Source organism: Diadema setosum, chromosome 3, assembly GCF_964275005.1.
Source record: "Diadema setosum chromosome 3, eeDiaSeto1, whole genome shotgun sequence".
NCBI classification, from domain to species: Eukaryota; Metazoa; Echinodermata; class Echinoidea; order Diadematoida; family Diadematidae; genus Diadema; species Diadema setosum.
The window spans coordinates 40,374,041-40,401,286 of record NC_092687.1 but is presented as its reverse complement, the minus strand read 5'-3'; the positions used below and the strand labels follow the sequence as shown (position 1 = coordinate 40,401,286).

Sequence of the window (27,246 nt, the reverse complement as noted above, 5' to 3'; positions counted from 1 at the left end):
GATGCTTGAAGCTTCCAACATGAATGGTCATTATCTCCGTATGTTCGGTTCGAGCCGCATAAGTCAGTTGACGTAATTCCACATTCTAAACACTTTACATAAGTATACGCTAAGTAAGTGGTCGTATTTCCTGTATGCTGCTAACCTTACATTGTTTCAACATGCTGATGTAACGTTTGTTTACATCTTGTGTAACTTATATATATTTTTTTTTTCTTTTCTAATTCAACCAACTAGACGAGGAACCTAACGTCACTGAAATCCAAGAATTCACTATTATCACAGTCTTTGCGGACTTGGTGCTCGATGTTGCTGTCGACCACGAGGTGGCAACCGAATACTTTCTTGTTATCCTTGTCGAAGACGACTCTCAAGTACCGACACGGACTGGGTCCATCAAAATTCATGTGAGTTATGAAGGATTAACTGTATAAAACGTTCGTCCCTTTCGTCCCATTCGTCCCTTTAACGAACTTGTTCGAACCTCTTCTTGCGTTATTCTCTGTCTCTTTCCATTTTTGCCTTCTTGCAGAGAATGTATTCTATTTCAATCTGCGTGTGTGTTGGTTGTACTTTAAATTCGTCATCCCGCAATATGCTCGTAAACTTAATCAATCCGTCCCCGTATCTCTTTATCACAAACGCACTCCATGTGCATGTGTGTTTATCGAATACATCTACAGATCCTCGTGGAGGACAGTAATGACAACTGTCCCATTTTCCATGGCAACGATAGTTACCGCTTCTTCCCTCTCCCCGTGCTGAGCAGAGAACCTTTGGCTGTTGTCAGGGCAACGGATGCGGACGAGGGTGTAAACGCGCATCTTACATTCACGTCTACAACGCTCTCCAGCATGTAAGTTACATTCAAATTATCATGTGCCTATAACGTGAATACCTATGCTGTGGAGAGGTGTGTCTATTTTGACTTTAAACCTTTGAGGACGAGTCCCAAGTATACTCGGGCAAGCGTCTATGGGAAATGCGTGTTGTAGCAATATCAAACCGTCCTCAACGGGTTAACCCGTTAATGCGTATTCTATATTTACGGTATCTTTTTAAGTGGGATTTTCACGAGAAAGTTAAACAGTATGTGGGTACAATTTAAGTCAGCAGAAACATCAAAATTTGATTTGGTTTTCTCTTTTCTTTTATTTTCTTTTCTTTCTTTTATGAGGAATGATAATCATTATGATACTAGACAAGGGTAGAAATTTTAGGCTAATCTTTTGACTTTATAGACGATAATCAAAATACTGGATTAAAGCGACTACCCGTAAACAAGTAAATTCTAGACGTACCAGTAGGCATCTACATAACACTTGGCGTGTTTGCAGCCACTCAGCTTGTTATTGGGCGATCAGTACGTTTATTCTGTGATATCCATTATCATATAGGCCTATAGAAAACTCCAGCTATTATATCGTCGAAATGATTGTAGCCGTTATCGACGGTGGGACGCCCTCACTCGGTGACGTGGTGCACGTTAACCTAACAATCAGCGAGACCTGCGTGTTTGATACTCTGGGAGAATCGATTGAATTTAGCATTTACATCAAGGAAACGACTGGAGAACTACATCTAAGGGTGCCAAAGTATTACCTCTACAAGTACGGTGAGCATAACTAGCTACTACAGATCCCTTGACATTATTTGCAGTTGAAATTGTCTGCATGAATATTCATCACTGAACATTTGTGACCGTGCACCTCAAAACGAACATAAAGTCGCACACACTGATTTTGCGTGAGGACTGAAAATAAGTGAAATGGGTCAACCTAGCCGAACTTGACTTTTTCATATATTCTGAAAGAGCGGGTCTTCTTTTACATTATGCTAAAATTTGGTATCATAAAACGGACAGGAAAGTGTGTCTTTTTACCAGTTTATCTCGAACATTTTTGGCAGAATAGTGTGATTAGGTGTGTCTTTAGAATCCCTTTTTCATTTCAGAAAAACCTTGCCCACACTCTTCACTTTCAACTCTAATAACTTTTGAAAGGATAGTGCTACTGCTTTGAAAGTTGGCATTAATTACGAACAGAATGTGTCAATGAGGCATGTTTAATTTCAATTTAATCTAATAATCCCTTTATTGTTGTTACTCTGGTGGTTTACTTCCTGTTTTTTGTCCCATTCATGGCACAGCCAGCACGGTTTGGTGAAGATTAAGCGCTTGAATAGACACTGTACAACTTCAGAGCCTCTTTTCTCAGTTTACACTTTTCCTGAGTTTGTGCTTTCTTTCCAATATTTAGATAGGTTAGGAGAGTCCATTTGATTTGAGTTATACATCATTTTAAAGCTTAAAGTCTGCTCTTTCAGAATATGGTCTTAACTAAAAATTCATGTCTAACGACTTTTTGTTTGTTTTGAGGTGCAGGGTCACATTTTATAGTGTTATGGTTTGGTACATCCCAAGTCATGCAGGCAAAATGACTGCTGAATTTGGAAAATCAATGTTCGATGAAAATAAAAACAAAACAACACATAAGAAAACAAAACAAAATCTTTAAACAATCTATCACTTTCGATTATCAGAGATATGTAGTGCTCAATGACTGTCTCTTCCACACCATAGCAACAGAAGGAGATACAGGAGAGCGAAAGAAGACGATTTAAGGAGCAAAATTATTTTCTTTTCCTCTTCCGTAACCCGTAGACTGCCGCGATCCGAGAGGAATGGAGAACGGGGTCATACGAGACGCCATGATCACGGCTTCCAGCGTTCTCAGCAAAGACTACAGCCCAGACAAGGCCAGGCTCTACTCTACCGCCACAGAACGTGGTCCAATCGGACCCGGTTAGTAGAAGATAATGGATATTCGTGTTGTGGTGTGTTTACCATAAACGCTTCTTACTAACCGCAACAGACTGGTAGTATACTGAAGTAATGTATTTGCTTTACGGCACTATGGTGTATGCATATTTCTACATTCAATTTCCTGCTCTAAAAGGGCAGCTCTAAAAGCAATCATTTTTTGCTACAGTAGATCAAATTTTACCGTTTAAGAGACATGCGGCATTTTCAAGAAAGGTAACATAGTTACTAGTCACTAGTCTTCAATGAAAGAATGAAAATGAGTTTCTTTAATACAAGAAATTAATAACGATGCAATAACATAATTAGTAACTAATAGCTGTTATTGCATCTGTACTTGATTAGGTTGGGTTCCAGCGGTTTCGGACACTGACCAGTGGATCCAGGTGGACATGGAGGAGGTGACCATCTTCTCCGGACTCCAGACCCAGGGCAGCCTGGACAATGACTACTGGGTGGAGTCCTACCAGGTTGCCTATAGCAACGACACATCCAGCTGGACCTACGTTCAAGAGAGTGGAAACATCAGGGTGCGTTTTACCCCAAGCCAATCCCCTCCGAAAGCCAATGCCACAATCCTTGACAGCTCATTATCATTCACCATTGGACAGGGATGATGATAATCATTATTTCACAATAACCCATTTTTTTTTTCTTCTTGAATCAACTGTGATGTTACCTGAGAATGATAAACAACATGACCATCAGAAGTCGATAAAACAGTTACCATCAGTGACCATGGACCGTGGATTCGTAAATCCATACATACCATGACTGCCATGTAAGAAGTAAAAGTAACAAGAAACACAACTTGTAGGAGTATCATTTATGATTTACAAACATGCAAATCACCTTTTCAATGAGCGATATGGCTGCGCCGATCTTCTATAACTTTAAAAGAAAGCGGACTAATGGTGTAAGTCGTAAATTTGAGGACGGTATTTCTCATTAAAGGAGACCTCCAGATGATTTTCAAATTTTTACATTTGAACATATATAAATTAGTTATACTGGGTACAGAGTTTCAGGATTTATAATGATTGGGATGAAAAATAAGAATGTTTTCGAAGTTTATAACAAATTGCAATGAACAAGGATGATGACATGGCAGCCTCACCATAAGAATGCATGAGATGTGGCTCAAGGAAGCAGCACAAAAGAAGAAAGCATGCATAGATTACACACAGGTGAGCTTGCAAGCATGCGGTATTGTAATGGAATGACACTGCTACATTTCTGAGATATGTGAGGCCCCTATGTCATCATTTTTGTTCAGTGTAATTTGTTTAAGGTTTTTGAAAGTACTGTTTCTCTGCTCAAGAACCACAATAAATTCTACAAATCTATACATGAAGCTGTTGATTTATGTACTACATGATGTGAACTTATGAAAATCGTCCGGAATGCCCCTTTAAGTATGTGGAGCTCAAGTCCGTCTATGTTGTAAAACAACCCTGAAGATGCCATTTGAAATTTTTCATGCTGTTACGTGAAAGTAATGCTTTGAATGGAAAAAGCATGCGGCATATCAAGTGGGATACCTGACCCAGCATTTCTCGCAAATTAGTTGCGGGGAATCAAGCAATATTATGATGTTTAATTAGCATTATGGTTGGTGAAGAACTATGTGTACAATAGCTTCATGAAGTATTATTTGCCTCGTAGAATTTTACCGGAAACTCAAACAGGAATCGTGTGAAACGGAACACGTTTGAGGAGGTTTACGCCCGGTACATCAGGATCTACCCCAAGACGTGGAACAACGAGATAGGGCTTCGCTTCGAGATCCTTGGCTGTACAACAGAGAGAAGGTTCCGACGTAAGTCATTTATTATTCTTACTTCTATTGTCATTATTTTAAATTCAATACACGTATCTTGTAAGTATCTAACAGCTGCTACTAGGATCAGTTTGGAGAAACAATGTGGGTCATCCCCCAGTTTTGTTGCCGCACTTTGCTTGCTTAAAACAGTCAGACAGAACACCTAAATTTGCCCTCTCTTCCTTAGGTCAGCACCGTTTTCCATAGGTAATATCTAATTGTGGCATTTAGAACGTATATTACAGTTGTTTAATTAATAATTTTAAGCGAGTTAGTCAATCTTTTTTTCTTCTTTTTTGTCATCTTTATCTAGATTTCATTGCCTGTTTTTACGATATTTCTCACTGTTAATGTTTCCGTGGTGTCCCTGATTAAAGCACATATTCGGTCGGTTATATACTAAGAATATTTGTATACTTATTTCGCACTTTACCAATCTTTGCAGCTCTTATATCTTCATAAACTGAGAGTGTTAGTTGTGAAAATTGTTGTTTGTTATTTTGCTTCTTTACTTCTTCATTTCTTGGCTCTCTGCTGCCTGTTTGTCCGTCTCTGCCTTTAAAGACCTCTCGCAATGCGAGCGATGCGAGACAACAAACTACTGCATTGGGGATGGCCTACAGAGGCCGTGTGGACGCTGCGACCCGCCACAGGCCGACTGCCCTCGCTCACCCACAGAGCATTCATTCGGCCACGCGTCGGAATGTACCGAGTGCCCAGTTGGATGGGTGTGTTGCAGCTCATTATTATTTTGGGTTGTTGGCAATAAAGATAGTATCGATGAGAGTGTCAATAATGATAATAATGGTAATAATAACAATAACAATAATAATGTTGATGGAAGTTGTAAAATAACACCAATAACAATATGAGTGATGATAAAAGTAATGATGATAATCTTATATTTACCCAACCTAGCCTGTTCAGTACAAGCAGGTCTTTTCGACATACACGTGTAGCTGTTTACTCACCTTTAGCGTTGCCAAGTATCCATAAGACACGCCAAGCAAAGATTTGAATCCCAGGTCATATGTTTGAGAGTTCTACAGAGTCTTACCCATGTAAATGCTTCCTCGTTCACACACTGACGTATCTGATTCCTCAGATGCAACTATAATAAACAGTTCCTGGTTGATAGAATCGTGACCATGGAAAAGTAGTGCCTACGTTATAGAGTCCACAGGGACTGTGTGGTTTGTAAGGATTATTAGTTTCTCTCTAAGAGCAGGTTTTCATCTACCCAATGGCTCCACCAGGAATATTGAATGTGTAAAAAAGAGAAACGAAACAAAACATAAAAACACACACACTCAAACGACAAAAAAACAAAACAAACAACAACAACAACAACCAAACAAACAAAACATGATTTTGAAGCATGGTGATTTCTACACAGCTTTCATTTATGCCTCGGGTCATGTTTTTTTCTGTTGTATTCTCTACCCAAAGTTGTGTGTTGACGGATATGCTACCCATTGTCCAACATACACGTATGCTACCTGCAACACCACAGTAAGTACTCACTCCAAATCGTCATCCTCCTGATGACATTATTTCTAAAAACTGCTTTCTGTATATCTTTAAAAATAGGAATTTTACTCTGTTGTACACTAGGAATTCAACTCCTGTAGACATTGAAAGGTAAATATCTCCGACAATCATAGACAGATACATCATGAAGTGTTCTTCAGAATTTTCAGCTTTCTTCGTTGCAGCCTGCAGCAGTGATATTCATTCGGTAACAGCTTTATCATCTACTGGAGACCTAGTGTAGAGCAAATGTAGGATGATGCTTTCTCTTTTTTTTTTTCTATTAAAAATATATCACTGATTATACTGAAAATGAGTACAATCCCTACTTTACTAGGGGCATGCACCAACGCAAGATGTTCAAATGAAGCATAAAGTGTCCACTTGATTACAATACATAATTTATGTCTGTCTGTTTGTTTGTTTGTTTGTTTGTTTGTCTGTTTTTCAGCAATCTTAGCAAGTATGAGACCTAACTTTTAGAATTTGACATTGTTAATTTTGTGAAGACAAGTGTTCATTTTCCAATGCTTTCTATCACAGTACTGTCCTGATGAGTGTACGACCTGTGAGGCGGGCACAGCCTGCTTCGATGGACTGAGGTTTCCCTGTGGACCAGGAACTTTCTCCAGGGGATATGACACAGGTGACATGGATATCGAAAGTGATTTCAGAGAAAGTCACATGAATGGAACTATTGATAGCAGTTCCGATAGTGTCATTCTCTTGACCGTTTTATATATCAATGTCGATATTTCTTTATTTCCTTCTGGAGTTATTGTTTTAACCATATTTTTCTTGCTTTCGTCATGCAAGTATAGTACCAATTGCATCTAGTGCCACGCTGAAGTTAATCATATTTCAATATCACCTCGGAAAGGAAGAAAATGATCATTCTGAAATTGAATGTGATATACGCATAATAAAATTTCAGTGATACCATTTCAATTTAAAGTAGAATTCAGGATTTTTCCTTGACCTATGTCTATCACTAAGAGTTCTGCAATCCCTGTGCCCCTGGATCTTATAACAATGAGTCACTACAGTCTGAGTGTACGTGTTGTGACAGTGGGTTTAGCAGCACCGAGGGAAAGACGGAGTGCGCCCCCTGTCAGCCCAGCGAGTTCTCGTTGGGAGACTGTTCGATGTGCAAGCCATGTTTGTCGGAAGCTGATTGTAAGTACAGGATGACATGTTCTCATAAATGTGACAACTGCAGTTAGAAAATTGTGTTATTCTCTTAATAGGCATAGGCAAAAGAGGGCTCTACAAAGGGAAACAAAAAAAAAACAAACACCAAAACAAAACGCGAAGGTTAGGATCCCCGTTTTTCTGAATGTTAGGATCCTCACTATGTACAATCATGTCCTAGGGGATTGTAATAAATGTAAGATTTAATTTTCACAGGAAATTGGTACTTTTCAGCTATTATTATGTCATTCTTTCATTTCACCCGCTTTGGATGGTTTCTTGCTTTCAAGAAAAGAATCAAACCCCTCGCCTAAGACATGATACCACTCCGCGTTTCATACACTATTGTTATTCGTTGTTTCCTTTTTTTAAATAATATTTATTTTGTATTCATTTTTGTTTTGGAAGATGTGCATAATGATATGTTTTATATACCACATTTCTCTAGTTTCTCCTAGCTTTATCATACTGAGTTAGTCGTAGACGTAACGATTAAGTACATATCCTATAATAGTATTCAGCACATGTTTTGACATGAAATTCTTCCACGGCCAATAGGCCCGTGTGTCTCCATCCCTGGACCCTGCACCGAGGGCGTGACGTGTGTGAACACAGGAGGTAACGGGGGCTACAAGTGTCTGGACTGCCCCAAGGGATTTACTGGCACGGGAGATAACTGCCAAGATATCAATGAGGTATACATGAGAAGACTAGAAAATTTGCAGATAATTTAGTACATAATGACGGACAGACGTGTTATCATAATTTGGCAGCTTAACTGACGTTGATTCACCTAGTTACGAGATTACCGTAAAAGGCAGAGAAATGTAATATTATGTAAGATAATTGTCAATCACACACGAAGAAAGACATAATTGAATAAAAAAAGACCGTGCACATTCTAGATTTGCCTTTGCAGAGAAGATGCGTGTTTGGTATACGTACTTCAAGGTAAGTCACAATACAATGTTGTTCTTAAAGGGACATTCCAGACGATTTTCATAATTTCACATCATGTAGTACATAAATCGACAACTCCATGTGTAGATTTGTGGAATTTACTGTGGCTCTTGAGCAGAGAAACAATACTTTGAAAACCCTTAAACAAATTACACTGAACAAGGATGATGACATAGGAGGTTCACATATTTCAGAAATGTAGCAGTGTAATTCCATGACAATACCGCTTTCTTGCGAGTTCACCTGTGTATCTATGATGCATGCCTTCTTCTTTTGTTCTGCTACCTTGAGCCCCAACTCATGCATTCTTATGGTGACTCTGCCATGTCATCATCCTTGTTCATTGCAATTTGTTCTAAATTTTGAAAATATTCTTATTCTTCATCCCAATCATCACAAATTCTGAAACTCTGTCCTCAGTATAATTGATTTATAGTTGTTCAAATGTAAAAATCTGAAAATCATCCGGAGGTCTCCTTTAATGTCATCGTAAACATGGCTTTGTAAAGGTAGAGAGTTTAATTGTTATTCCAAACATACGTTTGTAATACTAAATTCACTATTTCGAATGACAAAAAGTTAATTATATGTGACCCTGCACCTCAAAACAAACAAAAAGTCGCCGGACATGAATTTTTAGTTAAGACCATATTCTGAAAGAGCAGACTTTAAGCTTTAAAATGATGTATAACTCAAATCAAATGGACTCTCCTAACCTATCTAAATATTGGAAAGAAAGCAAAAATTCAAGAAAAGTGTGAACTGAGAAAAGAGGCTCTGAAGTACAGTGTCTATTCAAGCGCTTAACCTTTACCAAACCGTGTTGGCTGTGCGATGAATGGGACAAAAAAACAGGAAGTAAACCACCAGAGTAACAACAATGAAGGGATTATCAGATTAAACTGAAATTAGTCATGCTTACTTAACACATTCTTTTTATAATTAATACCAACTTTCAAAGCAGTAGCACTATCTTTTCAAAAGTTATTAGAGTTGAAAGTGAAGAGTGTGGACAAGGTTTTTCAGAAATGAAAAAGGGATTCTAAGGGCACACCTAATCACACTATTCTACCAAAAATTTTCGAGATAAACTGCTAAAAACACACACTTTCCTGCCCATTTTATGATACCAGATTTTAGCATAATGTAAAAGAAGTCCCGCTCTTTCAGATAATATGAATAAGTCAAGTTCGGCTAAGTTGATCCATTTCACTTATTTTCAGTCCTCACGCAAAATCAGTGTGTGCGACTTTAGTAAAGTGCACCTCAAAACGAACATAATATGTTCGTTTTGAGGTGCACGGTCACATATTCTTGTGTATGACATTTCATTTGCTTTCTTGTCTCTTCGCTGAGAATCCATAAGCTTTCAAAATTAGCAATCAACATGTAAAACTATGCCTTCTCCCGTTTTGTCAGTGTTTGGAGGCGAACCCGTGTTATGTTAATACCTCGTGCGTGAACTTGGAACCAGGCTTCGAGTGCGGGAGCTGCCCGCCGGGCTACGACGGGGAGGTACCGCACGGCATCGGTTTGGAGTACGCTCGGTCGCACGTACAAGTGGGTTGACATCCGTCAAATCGGACGTGAGGTGGAAGGAGGGAATGAGAAAGGGGGGGGGGGGGGGGGTACGGTAGCGATCACAGGAAGTCGAGTAGACATTATTATTAATCATCTCGATGATTAGGCCTACATATATTGCATTCTAAGTATTGTTCATCCTCTCATAATTATGGTAGTGACTATGGTGGTAGCCGTGTTCTCACATGGAACGCATGAAGTTCGTATTTGCAGCAGCTGTAGCAGTGATAGTCTACCAAAAGCTTACAGAAATGTAGAGTTTTATCTCAAAAGGAGGTAACTCCATTCCTGTTAAGTCTTGATATTTATGATTAAAGCTGTTGGAAAACAGAAAATAATGAGAAAATGCAGAAATATTTTTAATCACAAGTTCTAGAATATTCCTTGTTATGTCACAGGTGAGGTATTACTGGAAAGGTATAGTTTTGGTCAATCTGACGATAGAGTTACTTTCATATGTTAAAAAATGGCGCTTAGCTCTCTTTGCAACGAAATTCTTCAAATAAAGAACACTAGATTGACTGGGTTGACCAATTTCACCTATTCTAAGTAAAATCTGGTTGTGAGACACTGTGATGTCTTTGTCTCCAGCTTTTACTTAGTGCATGTCATGTATTCATTATTTCCAAAATGCATATCGAGCCCACACCCTGTTAAATAGTTTTCTTGTCTCTCTCTCTTTAAAATAAGCGTCTTCTTTATTCTTGCAGGTTTGCACCGATATCGACGAATGTGCCATCGATAACGGAGGATGCGACGCGCATGCAATTTGCACGAACACTATAGTAAGTATCCCGTTGGACGCGGTAACGTTGTTGTGTGATACGAATATCCTCAAACTTGTCTGCGCAATAAGCTTTACTGTGTTAACCTCTATCTCTACATTTTTCTTCCATTATTTTTCTATCTATCTCTCCATCTGCCCGTATGTCCTACCATCTCAACGAACAAAGTTATACCGACATTCCAGTTACAACGAAGTACAAGTCTAGACAAAAACATTGTCCGCTATATACATATTTTTTCTTGTTTATCATTGTTCGGTACTAACGACATTTCGATAGAACGAAAGAAAACTGCTGGTCGTGAGTTCTTCGTATATAACGGGAGTCTAATATGTTACCAATCGTTGTATCCTCAAATATAAATTTTAAGGATAGAAAGCGAGCAAGCGAACAAACAAACAAATAAACAAAAACTGATAACAATGTCTCCTCAATCAGTTTGTCTTTATCAAAAAAGAAACGTGAGTAAAGAATGATGATAACTAGAAATATCAACGGTTGTTATAATCACCCTCTGCCAACAGGGGAGTTTCACTTGCTCCACGTGTGAATCTGGTTATATCATTGGAGACGATGGAGTACGATGTACACCGGGAGACTACTGCTTCTTGGGGCTGGACGATTGCCATGACAACGCATCTTGCACAACCACGGGAGAGGGGACTTTCCAATGCGAAGTAAAGCCAACACCACTCATGTGTTCTATTCGAATCTAATCTACACAGTAGAAAACCTACGTTAGTTATAATAATAGTCGCACATCTACCAAAATTAGATTATCTACTTTTTTTTATAAATAGCTATGTTTACATGACTATGCTGCCATGGTCGGGAAAGGCTAATTAGCCATAGCTATAAGCAAATTAATGGGAAAGTTTTCAAAAGTGGTAATTGAGCATGATGTTATGCTGTTGTTGTTTTTATCTTAATGTGCATAACTCTGTTATTTTCATTTAACTAAGTGTGCCGGCGGGTTTGCGGGAAACGGAATCGTTTGTGAAGTCGACGACGATGCGGACGGACGACCAGCCGCGACTCTGGCCTGTGACCTTGACAACTTTGACGGTTGCCAGGGAGACAACTGCCCGACGATCCCCAACAGCGGCCAGGAAAATGTCGATGGCGACGGGTTCGGGGACGCGTGCGATGAGGATGACGATAGTGATCGCATAAGAGATGCTGAGGTATAGGACTAATAAGCCTTCCTGCTTAACCCCTATCACCCCCGGCGCCACGTTAAAAAAGAGGGAGGGCGGGGGGGGGGGGGAACTTCCAGGTTTTATGAGCTAACAAGCAAGCAGAAAAATATGAAAAAAAGGCCTTTAGCCCAACTTCTTGTGCAACTTGTGGGTTTCATTCTGTATTTTGTTTCTACTTCACTTTCGGAGTAAATGTCTGTTTGTGTTTGTTGGGGGGGGGGGGGTCAAAGGTAAGCAGGACCTTTAAAATTATTATCTTTATTGATGGTTAGCAGAAGATGAAGGTTTGCTTATTATGAAATATATATCCCCCCATTTTTTCTGTTCTATACATAATAATAAAACGTAACCTTGACTGCAGAACGTTTGCGAAGAAATCTAAAAAGAATGGGGTTGTGTTTTTTATTCCGTTTAATTGAGAAACTATCTCCAGTGAGGGAAAAATGCAACAATTTGGCTCCCACCAAGTAGGTACTGTACTTTCATTATTCTACACTAAACCTACAGTGGGGGCAGTACTATTTGAGACCCTATAAATGATTATACGCCCCAACTTCCAGGCTCTGCTGGTATTCAACATTATCGCAATGATGAAACGTTTAATCATGATTCGTCATTCAAGAAATTTTGCAACTCGAGGTGTGAAAAGGCTTCTGTGAGGTGTGGACTTCCACTACCAGTGATACAAATACTCTAAGAGAAGCACCCGTACCAAGACACATGCACATCCGCGCAGGCGTGTGCATGTGTATAGATGTGCAGAATGCAAGAGGACTGTTTTCATTTTCTCTTCGTTGTTAGGACAATTGTCAGTTTGTGTGGAACCCAGATCAGCTGGACAGCGATGGAGACGGATATGGCGATCTCTGCGATGTCTGTCCCTTCAATACCAGCAGACAGATCGACACCGACGGGGACGGTGTCGGAGATGACTGCGATGATGATGACGATGACGATGGTAGGATTCCATTACTCTTTTCTTTACGTGTAATTACGTTTTATCCCCCTCTTTCTTTTTCTTTGAGAATGAGAATGTGATGTGTGTGAAAGAAAACAAAAAAAGTTAGCCAACCGATAGATAGACAAAATTACAAAGACTGGTAATAGCCGTAGACAAACCTCATTAAAATTTTACGAAAATGGTGATGCTGATTGAAGCATGAGATGTTAAGGTAAATTTTCTCAAAATTGTTGGATATCAAAGTGTTGCAGCAGTTTTATGATGTGTGTTATCGATTTGTAGTTGACGGAAGCAATTGAACAGTCAAATTGGCATGCAAAGGTAAATACATTATAGACCAGTGTTCACTTGAATTTTCACAGTCCTATTCTCTCTCCCGCCCCTCTTCCTTCGTCTTCTATCGTTTCCAAGGCATCCCAGATCAGGCCGATAACTGCCCACTGGTCAACAGTACAGACCAGACTGACCGAGATGGAGACGGGGTGGGCGATTTGTGCGACAACTGCCCGGATCATGCTAATCCGGATCAAGCCGACTCCGATCAGAACGGATACGGGGACTCGTGCGACAACATCGGTCAACCTCATCTGGACATGTAAGAATTGATACATCTACCTCTTTCCAATCTTCCCTCTTACTCCCTATCCCAGTATTTCATTTTACATAGATTTGACTTTTATACACGTTCATTCCCTTTATTATTCCTTTTGTAACTGTCCATTATATTCAACTTAAAACAACATTTACGAGCTTTGTTGCGAGGTTTTGAATTTCTTTAGTGCATCTCATAATGACATCATGACATACACTATTATGATATGTATGAAATATAATTTTTCCTTGTCTTTTTCCGCTTATTCATATTTTCAGTCATTCTTTCATAATCTCATAACGGCATGTATAACCTTCTTTTCATTAGAACAAAAAGAAAATGCTTACCACCAGACAAGTTACCACAAAACCTTTCGCATGAATGGCCGAGATAAGATCGTTGGTAAAATTTCTATAGTGTATACGTTTCTCTCTTGTGAACATAGAGAAATACATAAATGTCTCAGCTGGCGTAAAGCTTGTAATGGCTGAGATGACTATAAACAGAAATCTTACAATAATACCAAGCACACACAATGACTTTGAGCTTGAAATGATAGGTGAGCATAATAATTACAACATTATTTTTTTTTCCACTGCAGGGACGGTGACGGCATCCTAGATATCTCAGATAATTGTTTAATCATTCCCAACGCTGATCAGACTGATACAGACGGTGATGGGACAGGTAAAATCACTGTAAGAAAAGGAAGAGAATTATTGTTGGACTGCAGTTCATCTATGTGAACAGGAAACTCAATGGGCCAACGATGACTCTTGAGCCGCTAGTGGGCTCCGAGCGGATCAAGCTTCCTGTAGGGTTGCTTAACTGCAGAATTTATGTTGAGAGGCTTCTTTAACACAAGCATTGCCATCCGCAGAAAACTTGTTTTCCCCCTCACTGTCTTTTCATTCTCACGCCCATATATTTGAAACAAAACCGTGTCAAACGCAAAGGAGAATGACATAGTTTCTTTTTTATCTTTAATATGTGTTTATTATTACAATGTCTAACCACAGTTCAAGAGTTCAGATCTTTCTGTGTCTTGCCAGTGTTTTAATGATAAGTTAAGGTGATTTGTGTCTTTACTCAGCAGCGGCGGGGCTGCACATTTTCTCGGTCTCCATTGTCTGATGTTTTCATGGTTGCTTCCCTTGTTGCTAGGCGACCAATGTGACGATGATCAGGATGGTGACGGGATTCCAAACGGGCTTGACAACTGCCCTCTATATGCCAACCCAAGCCAGGAAGACAGGAATGGTAACGCGTAGTTGTTCTTTTGTTATCTTATTTGTTTGTTTTATTCATTCTTATTCTAGAGTGTTCAGTTTAAATGTCCAAGAGGTTTAAAAACAGATGAGTTACTCTGTGATATTATAATATCCTGAATACAAAATGACTTTTTTTTTTGGTGGGTTGGGGTGCATTTACAACATACTAGTTGAGATCTAGGCACTGTAATTGATAATCTATCATGACATTTACGCGAAGCTGAGAGAAGGTTGTGAACAAAATAGTTCGAATGTGTCTGTTGCTAGTCGTTTTTGCATTGACCAACCGCATATCGTTATGCTCTTTGCATACAATGTGTTCCTTGAGTAGACAATCTATCACTAAATGTATTTTACCGCAAGTAGACCTACTTGAGAAAAAAAAACACACAAAACAAACAAACAACCCCCCCCCCAAAAAAAAAAAAACAAAACAAAACAAAACAAAACAAAAAACAAAAACAAAAGCAAACTTACAAACAAACAAACTGCACTTATCACCTCTTTCAGCTGATGGTATCGGCGACGATTGTGAAACAGACTACGACGGAGACGGCACCAGTGATATCTACGATATCTGCCCGAAGAGCAATCGATACTACATTACGACCTTTGACCCGTACTATTCGGTCAACCTTGAGTTCATGGAAGCCCAGCCATTGTGGGATATCACTGATTCTGTAAGTACAGGCGAAAGTATCTCGTATCCGAATCGTTTTGGCGAATGTTAAAAAAGCTGTCTTATCTTATCCTTTTTTGTGGTCACAAAAATACAAATGTGACCGTGCATCACAAAATGAAGAAAAAGTGGAACCCCTTGATTTTACGTGAAGACTCAAAAAATGTGAAATGGGTCAACCAAGTCAATATTAAGTGTTTCATATTTCCTGAAAGAGCTACCCTTCTTCTACATTATTCTTAAGATTGGGATCATAAAATGAATGTGAAAGTGCCTTTTCAGCAATTTTTCTACAACCATTTTTGTAGCGTAGGAGATCAGGTATGTCTTAGAGGCCCCTTTCCATTTCTTGATAACCACTTGCACACTCTTCACTTTCGAGTCAAATAACTTTTGAAGGGATAAAGCTACTGCTTTGAAAGTTGGCATTTTATTCTATGGACACATTTCCATAGTTTGTGCTTTCTTTCTAATATTTAGATAGGTTAGGAGAGTCCATTTCAATTGAGCTATGCTTCATTGTAAAGCTTAGAGTCTGTTCTTTCAGAATTTGCCCTTAACTAAAAATCCATGTCTGGCGACTTTTTTGTTTTGTTCTGTGATGCAGGGTCACAAATAATATGATGTGGCATTTGTGATGAATGAAATTGAATTTACCCTGTGCTGACTGGGAGAGTGATATCACAGAGTGTACTTTGGCATCAACAAAACTCTCCATTAAAAGAAATGCCATAGCATTGATTTCATGAGTGTCACAGTGTGCCGGATTTTCTTCATTTGTAGACCCCCTATAATTATGTTCACTTCATCTCTTCTGACGTCCCAACGATTCTTTGCAAAATTGTGCCAACATGATCCACAAGTTTTTCTTTTTTTGTATATTTTCGACAGTGTGTTCTATTTTCTCCAACTAGACCTATTATTATGTTTTAAGCCCACGCGTTTCAACTATGATATTCTTCTTTGTCATTTCATTTGTTACAACAAGCGTGTGTGTTTTTGTTTGTTTGTTTGTTTTTTTTTTTTTCGATAGGGCAAAGAAGTTCAGTTATCACAACCAAACTCATCCTCATCCCCAGTAATGCTGATCGGGCGCGACATCTTTGGACCGGTGGACTTTCGCTGCACGACGTTCGTCAATGGAGACGAGGGTGGGAGCTACATCGGTTTAACATTCGGTTACCAGAGCAACAGGAAATTTTACGTCGCAATGTGGAGGCACAGCAACCTTAACAGGGACACATATGTTGCTGGCATCAAGGGGCTGCAAATTAAGGTATGATAGCTGAATGAAAGAAATGAGATGGTAACAAGTGTGCAGCCGTGAGTAATTCAAATGTAATGACGTAATGTATCCAATCTATGGTTTTAGTGGCGGCGTAGGAAACAGGAAGAGAACGTGTTTCCTTATCGGTTCGGCGAAATATTTTCTACTGACTTGTTTAAAGAAGTCTTTAGCAGCATGATCAAAAAGTGTAGACATGGTATTGATTAGCATAATTCAATGTCGTGATATAATCCACCCTTTCTGTGATTATGCCGTTATCATTCTCACCTTAATGAATAGAGGGTCACTGCCAGATTGAAATAATGTTTAGAAGCATTTGGCTTTTGTCTCTGTTGATCTCAAATGAATTGACGTTATAGATTTGGCATATAGTGAAAATTTTGATATCACATCTCATATTTTCATATTCTATTCGAAGGACCTATTTCATTCTCTTCTCTGCGTAGAGTGTGAGAAGGTACAAAACCTCGTTTATTAATTATGTTTCCTCCCCTAACCCCTTCTATTTGAAGAGAGTGCATTCCTCCACCGGGCCTGGGTCCGCGCTGGCCAACGCCCTGTGGCACTCATACACGACCGACAATGAGGTGGAGCTCATCTGGCACGACCCGCTGATGCAGGGATGGCAGCACAGGACTGCGTATCTATGGCAACTCACCTTTAGACCTTCAATTGGCCTCATCAGGTGGGAAGGATAATAGCAATTAAGATATTGATGAAGATGATGATAATGACGGCCATAACGAAATCAGTTACGATGTTGATGACAATGACAATAACACTTAAAAACATGATGACGTAGCCTTTTGCAAAGGCAGCCCACAATGGATTCGCAAACAGAGTGCAGTGGACTCGCACGCACACAGCGAAAGTGACGAAAGTGTCAAAATGATTAAAGGGTGTGTACAGTTCTGGTCGAGGTGAGGATTTAGCTTTTAACGTTTTGCGAGATATTCAGAAACCACGCTATGAGATGTCAAAGAGCATGCAGTTCTAAGGGGTATCAAAAGTTTATTCGATGAAAATCGGTTTTGAAATGGCTGAGATATCCAAAAACAAGGTGAAACAAAGAGATCCTAATAAAGTTGTGGCATGTCGCCTTTTATTATTAGCACTTTTTTGGATATCTCAGCCATTTGAAAACCAATTTTCATCAAATAAACGTTGAATCCTTCCTAAAATTACATGCTCTTTCATATTTCATGAGAGGCTTTTCATTATCTCACTTAGGAATGTTCAAAACATGAATCCCCACCTCAACCAGTACTGTACAGTCCCTTTAAGATGGCAATAAAATTGATTGTGACAAAATGATAATGATATAACTGTGATGATGATGATGATGGTGGTGGTGGTGGTGACGGTAATGTAGACGGCGATGGTAATGATGAAGATGATGATGATGATGAGGATGATGATGATGTTGATGATGATGAAGATGAAAAGGAAGATGAAAAATGGATGATGATGATGTTAATACATGTAACTTCATTTGTTTCAAACAGACTTGTCATACAGTCCAAAGGAAGAATCTTGACGGACACTGGTGATCTATTTGACTCTACCTTTCTCGGTGGTCATCTTGGAGTGTTCGTCTACGACCAACCGAATGTCATCTTCTCAAACATGCAATACAAATGCGCTGACAGGTCTGTTTGATCCACTTCTAAAACTGATGATGGTGATAATGCTGTTGATAATAATGGTGGTGATGGTGGTTATTAGAAAAGTAAAAAGACACACACACACACACACACACACACACACACACACACACACACACACACACTATCTCCATAGTGGCTATTGCTTATCATGGATCATTGTACCAGCATTATCAATGATAGCTTAACTACTTTTCATTGAATTGCCATAATCACCATTATTCATTGTTAATCATTACTATAATTATCCTCTTTACCTGCCCCACATACCCTTAATACTATATTTTGTTTTAAGTTCCTTGTGTTTTTTGATGAAATATAATTCTCTCTTGTATTTTTCTCGTTTTCTTTCGGGTTCATCGTCATTCGATTTCATTTGCACCTCTTCACGAACCTTGGCTCGATTCTACTTTCATTATTCGTTTGCTTTATTGTTCTATTTTGTTTTTGTTTTGATATTCGTAATAATTTGAAGAGTTTGTTCGCAAAAACCGATAAGTCCATTTTTGAAGATTATGCAGAACGGTCTCTGTCATAAAGTACAAAATAATACCTTTTAAATGATATATTGGTCACTACATATAAAGGAACATTTTTGAACTTATGGTCAAAAGAAGCAAAAATGTTCTTATTATTCTCTTTATTTTTCTTGACCTTTAATCGCAAATATCTCCATTTGCCAAATATGGACTTATCGGTTTTTGCTACCAAACTCTTCATTTGTTTTCCAAATCTTATTGTAATTGCATTCGTTTTCTTAGTTTTCTTCTAATCTTTATATGACATGATTATCCTTATAAGCTCTTATGATTTTTTTTTAAGTTTTGTTTTTATAACAATGTAATCAAGATTCATCGTTAAAATAAACTAGTGGGATAAATACATACAAAAAAGGGGGAAAAGTATTACCATGCATTCTCATTTACCAGTGGAGTTGACAGGCGTAGTCCCTTGTTACAGACTCAACATGGCTTTGAAATTCGATGGGGTGGATGATTACGTAACCCTCCCCTCCATTCAGCTGCTGGGCATCACTGGTAGCTACACGCTGGAAGCTTGGTGTTTCCTGGAGGAAAACTACCCTTCCTCTCCTCTTCCCCTCTTCGCAGCGGCAGATGATAGCATCTCGCTCGCCATACAGGATGGGTACGTTGCCATGGAAACGGCAGAGTTATGACACATTAAACAAACAGACAAAAAATAAGTCACATGAGGTTGAACATGATGAAGACCGAAGGACCTTGTGTGCTTAGTGTGATGGTTGTCAACCTAATTCAAAGGTTTTATTTTCACTTCTTTCAACAGAATGTACAAAAAGTATAAATTCGACATGCGTTTGAAGGAATGATACATAGATAGCAAAGAATAACATCTGCCAGTAGTCATTACAAAATGAGGCATTTTTCATACAAACATGTTTATACATTCTGCGAAAAAAGTGGAGGTACCCACTCAAAAGACTGTTACTGAAGCTGATTTTACCATTTTAATAGTCTGAGATATAAGCTGTCGAAAGGAAGAATCAACTCTGACATGAATTCTTTCTTCCAGTGGAAAAAAAAAAAAACACCCGACATTTAATATAAACAACATTAGTAAAGAAATTACTAAAATATCAATATCTGCTTTTGTTCAATCATCGTCTTTTAATCACAATAATCTCAATTCACGAATGATATAAAATGATAGTGATTAATTATGATGAATAACAATAATAAAAGTACTAATCTATACTACTAATGTTATTATCATTTTATTATTATTGTTGTCATTATTACTACTATTATTATTCATACCATTATTATTGTCATCATCATCATTATCATCACTGTTATAGTTTTGTACTGCAGTAATAGTAGTACATGTAATATTATTGTATAGCAGCATTTTTATTTTCTTTCAAACTAGAGGAAACAAAGTTGCTGACACTTGGTACTTGTTAGTCTGCGGTGCTTTGTATGTTTTTGTGTGTGTGTCTGGATATGTATGTGTGTTTTGTGTGTGTGTTTTTTTTTTCATTATTTCATCGGAATTAGCCAACGCTAATGTGGGATTTCATTTACGCGGTTTCCCTGGTTACAACAATGCAGATATCTTCAAGGTAAATACGGATCATTCAATATAACTACTACAACAAGTCCTCTGATTGGTGGAAGCTGGGCCCACGTGGCTGTTCGACTTGACGTACAGGGTAGGGCATTATAGTATTTATTTCTAACACAGAAACGCACACACACACACACACACATACACATACAATTTGAATGAACACAAACAAGATAAGAGATTGTTGTTTGGCGAAGTATTGTACCTTGTTTTCAATACCCATCCCTCTCTGAGCTCATTTGTCCGTTTGTTAATTTCTAACTCATAGAAAAAGTAAATCTTATGAAGGCTTAACTGAGCATATCCTTGCCTGTGGTTTTGATAATCATCTTGAAAAGCAAATGAATGAACGTTAAATGTTATCATGAACTTTTTTTTTAATTTATCTTTTTTTTTCGCAGTAACAAATTCAAAAGAGATAATTTAAGCAAATCATTTCCATACGTACTTACCCTACTTTCTGAAGTATTGGCAACTTGATACCGCATAGTCTTTCCGCTTTACTATCTTAATAACGTGGTTCTGGAGTTATTATTTCAGACAACCGCTGGTATCATGGTATATTCCCTTCATATTGTGTAAAGACAGCCCAATTTTTTTGTGTGATATAATGCAATTTGTTTTCCCATTCCTCAATTTTCGTCAGATTCTACGCTGTCCTTGTTTGTCAATGGGACGAAAGAAGCCACACTCTCTAATGTTGAGACATATACTTGGGTAAGCTCATAGGTTTTTGGTATTTTCCTCGTTTTTAAACCTGTTAGGTTTAAATTTTAAAAAATGAGTGACACATGCCTCATCACGTTCTATGCAAGTTCTGTTAGGATCGATAGTATCGTTTGATACACCCATACATTTGTCAAGCATTCCATGCCGTTTGACACGAACATGTAACTCTCAAACTGATGTACCAATATTATACAATGCTCTGAGGCAGGGGACTAATGTAGAATTACGTTTTTGTCATTTCTAACATCTCTGATCGTATTCGTCATCTTGATAGCGTAATGTGATAACCGTTTAGGTGCTGATGTCAAATATGTACACATTTTACGCACATGCCTATGGGAAAGACATCAAGGTGCCAGGCTGAGGGCGGATGTCTCCGATGCGTATTTCAATGATATTTATTTTTCTTTTGCTGTGTTTCTAAAGTACTTTTTTCTCCTTGGTTGCTCCCATGAAAATAATAGAACCTTCTGTTCATGAAACTTTGTTCGATTTTTGCTCTCCTTCGTTTTTTGCGTTTTAATCATCTGTTGTCTAGGAAACGGATACTGAAATGCATTTAGGAATAAACCTTGCCGGATTCTTTTTTCAAGGGACTGTGGACGAGGTAAAGCGGATTTCACTTATACTACAATATATTCTTCATGTATACAACGTCTTTTGGTCTGCATAAGATGTCATGGAAACGGATCTGATAAGACACGGATTTAATGTTGATTGTTTTCAAATCCAAAATTTTATTTTCACTTAGATCATTGTGATGGCATAATGGTATGACGTAACATGTTTTTTTTAATAGATTTTGTATGTAACATTTTTAATTCATTGTCCGAGCATTCTAGAGAAGATATACTAAAACTCCAACAGAGACAAAAAAGTAGGAATTTGAACTCTAAATTCATTCAACTGTGCAAGTAACATGTGAAGCAGACTGCCTTCTTTTTTCTGCTTTGTCAGCGGAGTCACTGACTTCATTTTATATCAAAGTGTAAATCTTTTGTCAAACAAACTCTTTAACCATAAACATGCAGGTTATGGCATATAAGGGAAATTATCATGATGACACAATAATCCTGGAACAATCAAACACACATACATTAATACAGATTTTACAGATCTCTTTCCTATACTCATCGTGCTAGAGGGTATATGTGATTAAACCTTGCCTGGTTCCAGGTATCACATTAGATTTTGACCAAAACAGCAAACAGTCATACTAACGGTTACCTTAAACAAGAAGATTAAAAGTCGAGACTTATCAATTGTGTTGGACAAAAGAAATGCCTAGGAATAACAACATTTAATAACCCTGCATTGAACTTTGTGCAGGCAGACTTGGGACATAACCTCTCATGACGGAGTCCGATGAATGACTTTCAACGTTAAAATTTCATTTAATTGATTATCCACAATTTGGACATTTGGATGAATCGACTATCTGATAACCCATGTTGAACACGTCTGTCATATACAAATATCTTGGGATTGATATTAGGGACATTAAAGAATCAACAGTTTCCGTTTATGACTTTTTTGCTGTTCCAATATCTTCAGCATGCATTCATGGGCTTGGGACGTGATTCTATTTCACACTAAAGACATAAAAAGGTAGCATACCAGTCATGTAATGTGATGATTGATTGTCCCAAAATACTTTTCGAAGGTACGGATTTGGGGCCTTCCTCTCTTTGACGACGAGATCCGGGAACACATGGGACTACCCAGTCTGGAGTGGCAGAAGCACAAAAACCTGCTGGACGGACACTACACCATGGACGAGGAAGAGAGTGGTAAGTCCAGTGATCTTTTACTTTCATATCTTTTTAGTTTGATAAAGTCTTTGATAGCGACCACCTGCCTATCAGTTCGATCAGCAACCACAGATTTGGTTATCTCTTGACGACAGTAAAGTGTGAACATCGACAGCTGAACTCAGTCTTCTAGGAGAGTTAGTCAGCTGGACATTGCATACCTTCATTATTTTGTTTTTCTTTCTTTTCCCAGTGTGAAAAAAAAAACAACAACAACAACACACACAGTTAAACCCAGTTCTTACCATTTTTTTTTTCATTTCATCCAATTTATCTTACATTTATTTATTTATTTATGTATCAATGGTTCAATAATCATTGTTGGGTAATGGTCTCCAAACAACTACCATCGTAGCCTTTTGCATAGGCAACTCGCTGTAATTTCAGCAAACGTAAACACAGCGCGCAAACCGAATTTAAGTAGTTTAAAGGAATGCGATTCATATGTTCTTTGTCAGAAGAGTGGTAAATGATCGAACAACCTATTTGTACATACAATATATTAATGATTTGTGTGTATGTCATAAAGATTGTACATATAGTAGGCGACATACAATTCCAACGTGCAGGCTTTGGTAGATAAAGGACGACCACAATAAAGTATTTCAAAAAAGCATTTTTTTTTTTTTGTCAGCAGGTTTCACTCTTTTACGTGGGTATAAAACATTTTTTTTTTTTTTTTTATCGCTACCTTCTTCGAACCTGTAACCACAACGGTTGCCTATGTTTCCCTTTCGACGATGGTCGTCTACTGGTTTGAATCCATAGGCCACTGCAAAATAATTCTTTGCCATGACAGGTTCAAGAATGCTCGTTGATAGCTCCCCCTACGGCAACCATGGTAGAATTTACGGCGACTCGAACTTCGTAGCCAGCACGTTGGATGCCGGCCGATTCCAGGTGACGTACCCTGACGCAAGGCGACGGAAGAAACGAAGGAAGCGAGACGTCCATGAAGAGCTGTAGTGTACCAAATCATTCATGCTGTCATTAAACGTAAATCTTTATAACTTTTTTATCCAAAGCACTGTACAACTTTTCCAATACACAGACACTACTATGACGTCACTGAATCAAAATGTAGAGACTTAGCAAACGCCTTGCACATGAAACAGTATAAACACTTGCTGAAGGAAGTATAACGCTGAACTGGTGCTGGTGTGTTACGGCTTACATTATTAAGTCTTATTGGTTGTGCAGTAGTTCCCACAAAAATTCGTTATAGTTATAATTATGACATTGGTTTCTTTGATTTTGTTTCATATAACGTTTGTAGTTTCATTAAGTCATTTGTTCTTTTATGTATTTTCCGAGGGTCCCATATAACCCTACAAACTTTGCTGTTTAGTGGGACCCTTCATTTCCATTCCAATCCTTGTATTATGCATATTATGTATATACCTAAGAAAATAAATATATTATGTTGTTACCCGTGATCACATGTAAGTTTTTTTTTTTTTGTTGCAAATATGTTCTGTTAGTGCATTGTATATAATTTCCCTGTTTATTTAATGGAAATGAAAAGTAAAGTTGAAAGTTGTATTTGAAGTTGATATATAGATAGATATATTCATTTTTTTTTAAACTGAAACTGCTTATTCATTATTCTGCGGCTGACAGAGACTGCTTTAATGGAATCTAAATCCGTCCATGTATCAACGCCCTTCTTTTTGATTCCACTTAGTGATTATTAAGATGAAAGGTATGACAAAAATATGTAGAACCCTAATACTTTCGTTCTTGAAAGCGAGGGAACATAAAGCTGCAAAATGTGAGCTACGTATATCCTTATGCAATCGAAGCAAAACAGAAGTTGAATTTCCCAAAGTATTATTGAAAGCAAGATATAATTAAGCAGAGGGGTTAAGGCTGTGTTCTGCGTTTTCTTCAATTTGGCTTCCTCTACGAATGAAATTTTGTGAGATCGCAACTCCTGATATATATCAGCAGTTGCGATTTGACAAATTTCACTCGTAGAAGAGAGAAATGGACGAACTTTAATGAATTTTAATGAATTTTATTCCCAGAAATGTACGGGATTACTTTATGCAAATTAATTTGATTTGATTTGAATCGATATGATTTGATTTGATCTGATTTCCTGTATGTCATTTCTTCGCAAGTGCAGTGTATATCATTTTTGAGCCACTTATTAGCATTGTATATTATCATTACGCAGTAATATGATTATTTTCAACAACAGGATAATTGGTATATAATCATGAATGACATCTTTCCAAAATGATTTCCATACAAGAACGATTGCCGTGAGAAAGCCAAACAGTTTAACTCTTTGGCGACCGACATAGTACAATAAAAGAAAAAACAAGTTTATGTCTATTCTTTAGTGTCTTGTTGCGCTTAAGTATTCTTATATATCATTTTGTTTGTGGTGAAGGAGACCGACAACTAAAACACGTCGGATCGGGAGTGGTCGTACAGAGAATCAGGTCGGGAAAAACAAACCCCATAAAAATAACAAAAACATTATCATTATTGTAGTAGACCTGTAAAGAGCGTGTGTAGTTGCAATATCTGCACGTTGAACATATATATATATATATATATATATCTATATTATATATATATTATATAGGTGTGTGTGTGTGTGTACAGAGAATCAGGTCAGGAAAACCGACCCGCTACAACAAAAGGATCCTGAAGTCGCTGACGGCTGAGCCGAGGAAATCGAGTTTGAAGTCACGTCATCAAAATTGGTCGACACAATCAGATTTCTCTTTTTGTAACAATTCTGTACTCTAGTGTTTTGTCTATCCTCTGCCGAAATTTCGAAGCCTATTAAAATCAATGATCAAAGGAAAGGCGAAATATCAGTGATTTTTCTGGGGCATGATTTTCAGAAACGTGTCCGAAGATTTGGATTTAGTGCCGCAGCTAGACTCCGCCCCTAGCAACAAGGGAGTGATCTTATTGGTCAGTGCGTGGCATCCTGATTACTGATTGGTCGTGCGTAGACCGAGGTTGCTAGGAGCATACCTTCTTTTGTCAAGCGGTGAAATTTGTCTCGCCTCAACTCGATCATGATAGCGTACCGTGGGTCAAGACATTGGGGGGGGGGGCACCTCATGGCAGCAACATCAGAACTGCATAACGTAACAATTAAATGCGAGCGAGCGGAGCGAGCGAGCTTGAAAATTTTGACATTTTACAGTCCCAAAACTGCCGTTTTTAGCTATATCTTTTCGCCTTGGAAATTAAGGAGAGGGGGCGCACCGGGCGCAACTGCTGGCAATTACTGACAGCAACATCAGGAGAATTGCATAACGATTAAATGCGAGCGAGCGAAGCGAGCGAGCTTGAAAATTTTGACATTTTATAGTCCCAAAACTGCCGTTTTTAGCTATATTTTTTCGCTTTGGAAATTAAGGGGAGGGGGCGCACCGGGCGCAACTGCTGGCAATTACTGACAGCAACATCAGGAGAATTGCATAGCGATTCAATGCGAGCGAGCGGAGCGAGCGAGCTTGAAAATGTTGACATTTTACAGTCCCAAAACTGCCGTTTTTAGCTATATTTTTTCGCTTTGGAAATTAAGGAGAGGGCCTGGGCGCACCGGGCACAACTGCTGGCAATTACTGACAGCAACATCAGAAGAATTGCATAACGATTGAATGCGAGCGAGCGAAGCGAGCGAGCTTGAAAATTTTGACATTTTACAGTCCAAAAACTGTCGTTTGTAGCTACATATATATTTTTTCGCTTTGGAGGGAGGGGGCGCCCGGTGCTTTTGCGCCCCCTGGATCCGCCACTGGTAGTCAAGGGTGTCGGTTATGTTCATGATTGGGGGAGGTATGACCAGCGAGGGGGCGTCGAAGTGACCAAGCGGGAGAAGGATGTCCAAAATCTGCACTTTATATAGAGCATCCCCTAATTTGTTTGTGTTTGTGAGTGTGTGTGTTTCATATAGATGGAAAAGTTAGGAAATAGCTAAGGTCAAGTCTTATTATTGGCAATGCAAGGCATTTTGATATAGACTAGTATGTAAAGCAACACTGCAAAATCAATGATCAAGCTTTGATAGCAAATGTGTACAACCTATCAAACATCACATTGCGCAACATTGCAGCGACTCTTTTTGCCATTCCGATGTTCTGAGCACACTGCGCACATCCTGCTTCTTTTCAAAATGCCAACCAGGAATCACACTGAATCACAATCTTTTGTCGTCTCCGGGCTTTTTGAACAATGTTTCACTATAATACCTCTTTAATTATATGGTTAAAAGAAATCTTAGA

The 27,246-nt window shown here is 38.4% G+C and overlaps 1 protein-coding gene across 1 annotated transcript in view; it reads left to right on the top strand.

Annotated features, from left to right (window-relative positions):
- Positions 1–25,241, top strand: part of LOC140246861 (uncharacterized) — a 31,657-nt gene extending 6,416 nt beyond the window's left edge. Inside the window, exons 7-34 of the mRNA XM_072326188.1 lie at positions 238–407; positions 684–856; positions 1,398–1,615; positions 2,663–2,803; positions 3,167–3,351; positions 4,487–4,640; positions 5,208–5,371; positions 6,093–6,155; positions 6,717–6,819; positions 7,170–7,349; positions 7,923–8,059; positions 9,744–9,884; positions 11,215–11,367; positions 11,653–11,874; positions 12,691–12,847; positions 13,262–13,445; positions 14,044–14,129; positions 14,607–14,702; positions 15,224–15,393; positions 16,426–16,668; positions 17,193–17,365; positions 18,186–18,329; positions 19,305–19,490; positions 20,435–20,535; positions 21,097–21,167; positions 21,718–21,786; positions 22,843–22,969; positions 23,790–25,241. Coding sequence (XP_072182289.1) covers positions 238–407; positions 684–856; positions 1,398–1,615; positions 2,663–2,803; positions 3,167–3,351; positions 4,487–4,640; positions 5,208–5,371; positions 6,093–6,155; positions 6,717–6,819; positions 7,170–7,349; positions 7,923–8,059; positions 9,744–9,884; positions 11,215–11,367; positions 11,653–11,874; positions 12,691–12,847; positions 13,262–13,445; positions 14,044–14,129; positions 14,607–14,702; positions 15,224–15,393; positions 16,426–16,668; positions 17,193–17,365; positions 18,186–18,329; positions 19,305–19,490; positions 20,435–20,535; positions 21,097–21,167; positions 21,718–21,786; positions 22,843–22,969; positions 23,790–23,956 — 4,178 coding nt within the window. The 3' untranslated portion in view covers positions 23,957–25,241. The remainder of the gene's footprint in view (positions 1–237; positions 408–683; positions 857–1,397; positions 1,616–2,662; positions 2,804–3,166; positions 3,352–4,486; positions 4,641–5,207; positions 5,372–6,092; positions 6,156–6,716; positions 6,820–7,169; positions 7,350–7,922; positions 8,060–9,743; positions 9,885–11,214; positions 11,368–11,652; positions 11,875–12,690; positions 12,848–13,261; positions 13,446–14,043; positions 14,130–14,606; positions 14,703–15,223; positions 15,394–16,425; positions 16,669–17,192; positions 17,366–18,185; positions 18,330–19,304; positions 19,491–20,434; positions 20,536–21,096; positions 21,168–21,717; positions 21,787–22,842; positions 22,970–23,789) is intronic.
- The last annotated feature ends 2,005 nt before the right edge of the window (positions 25,242–27,246 follow it).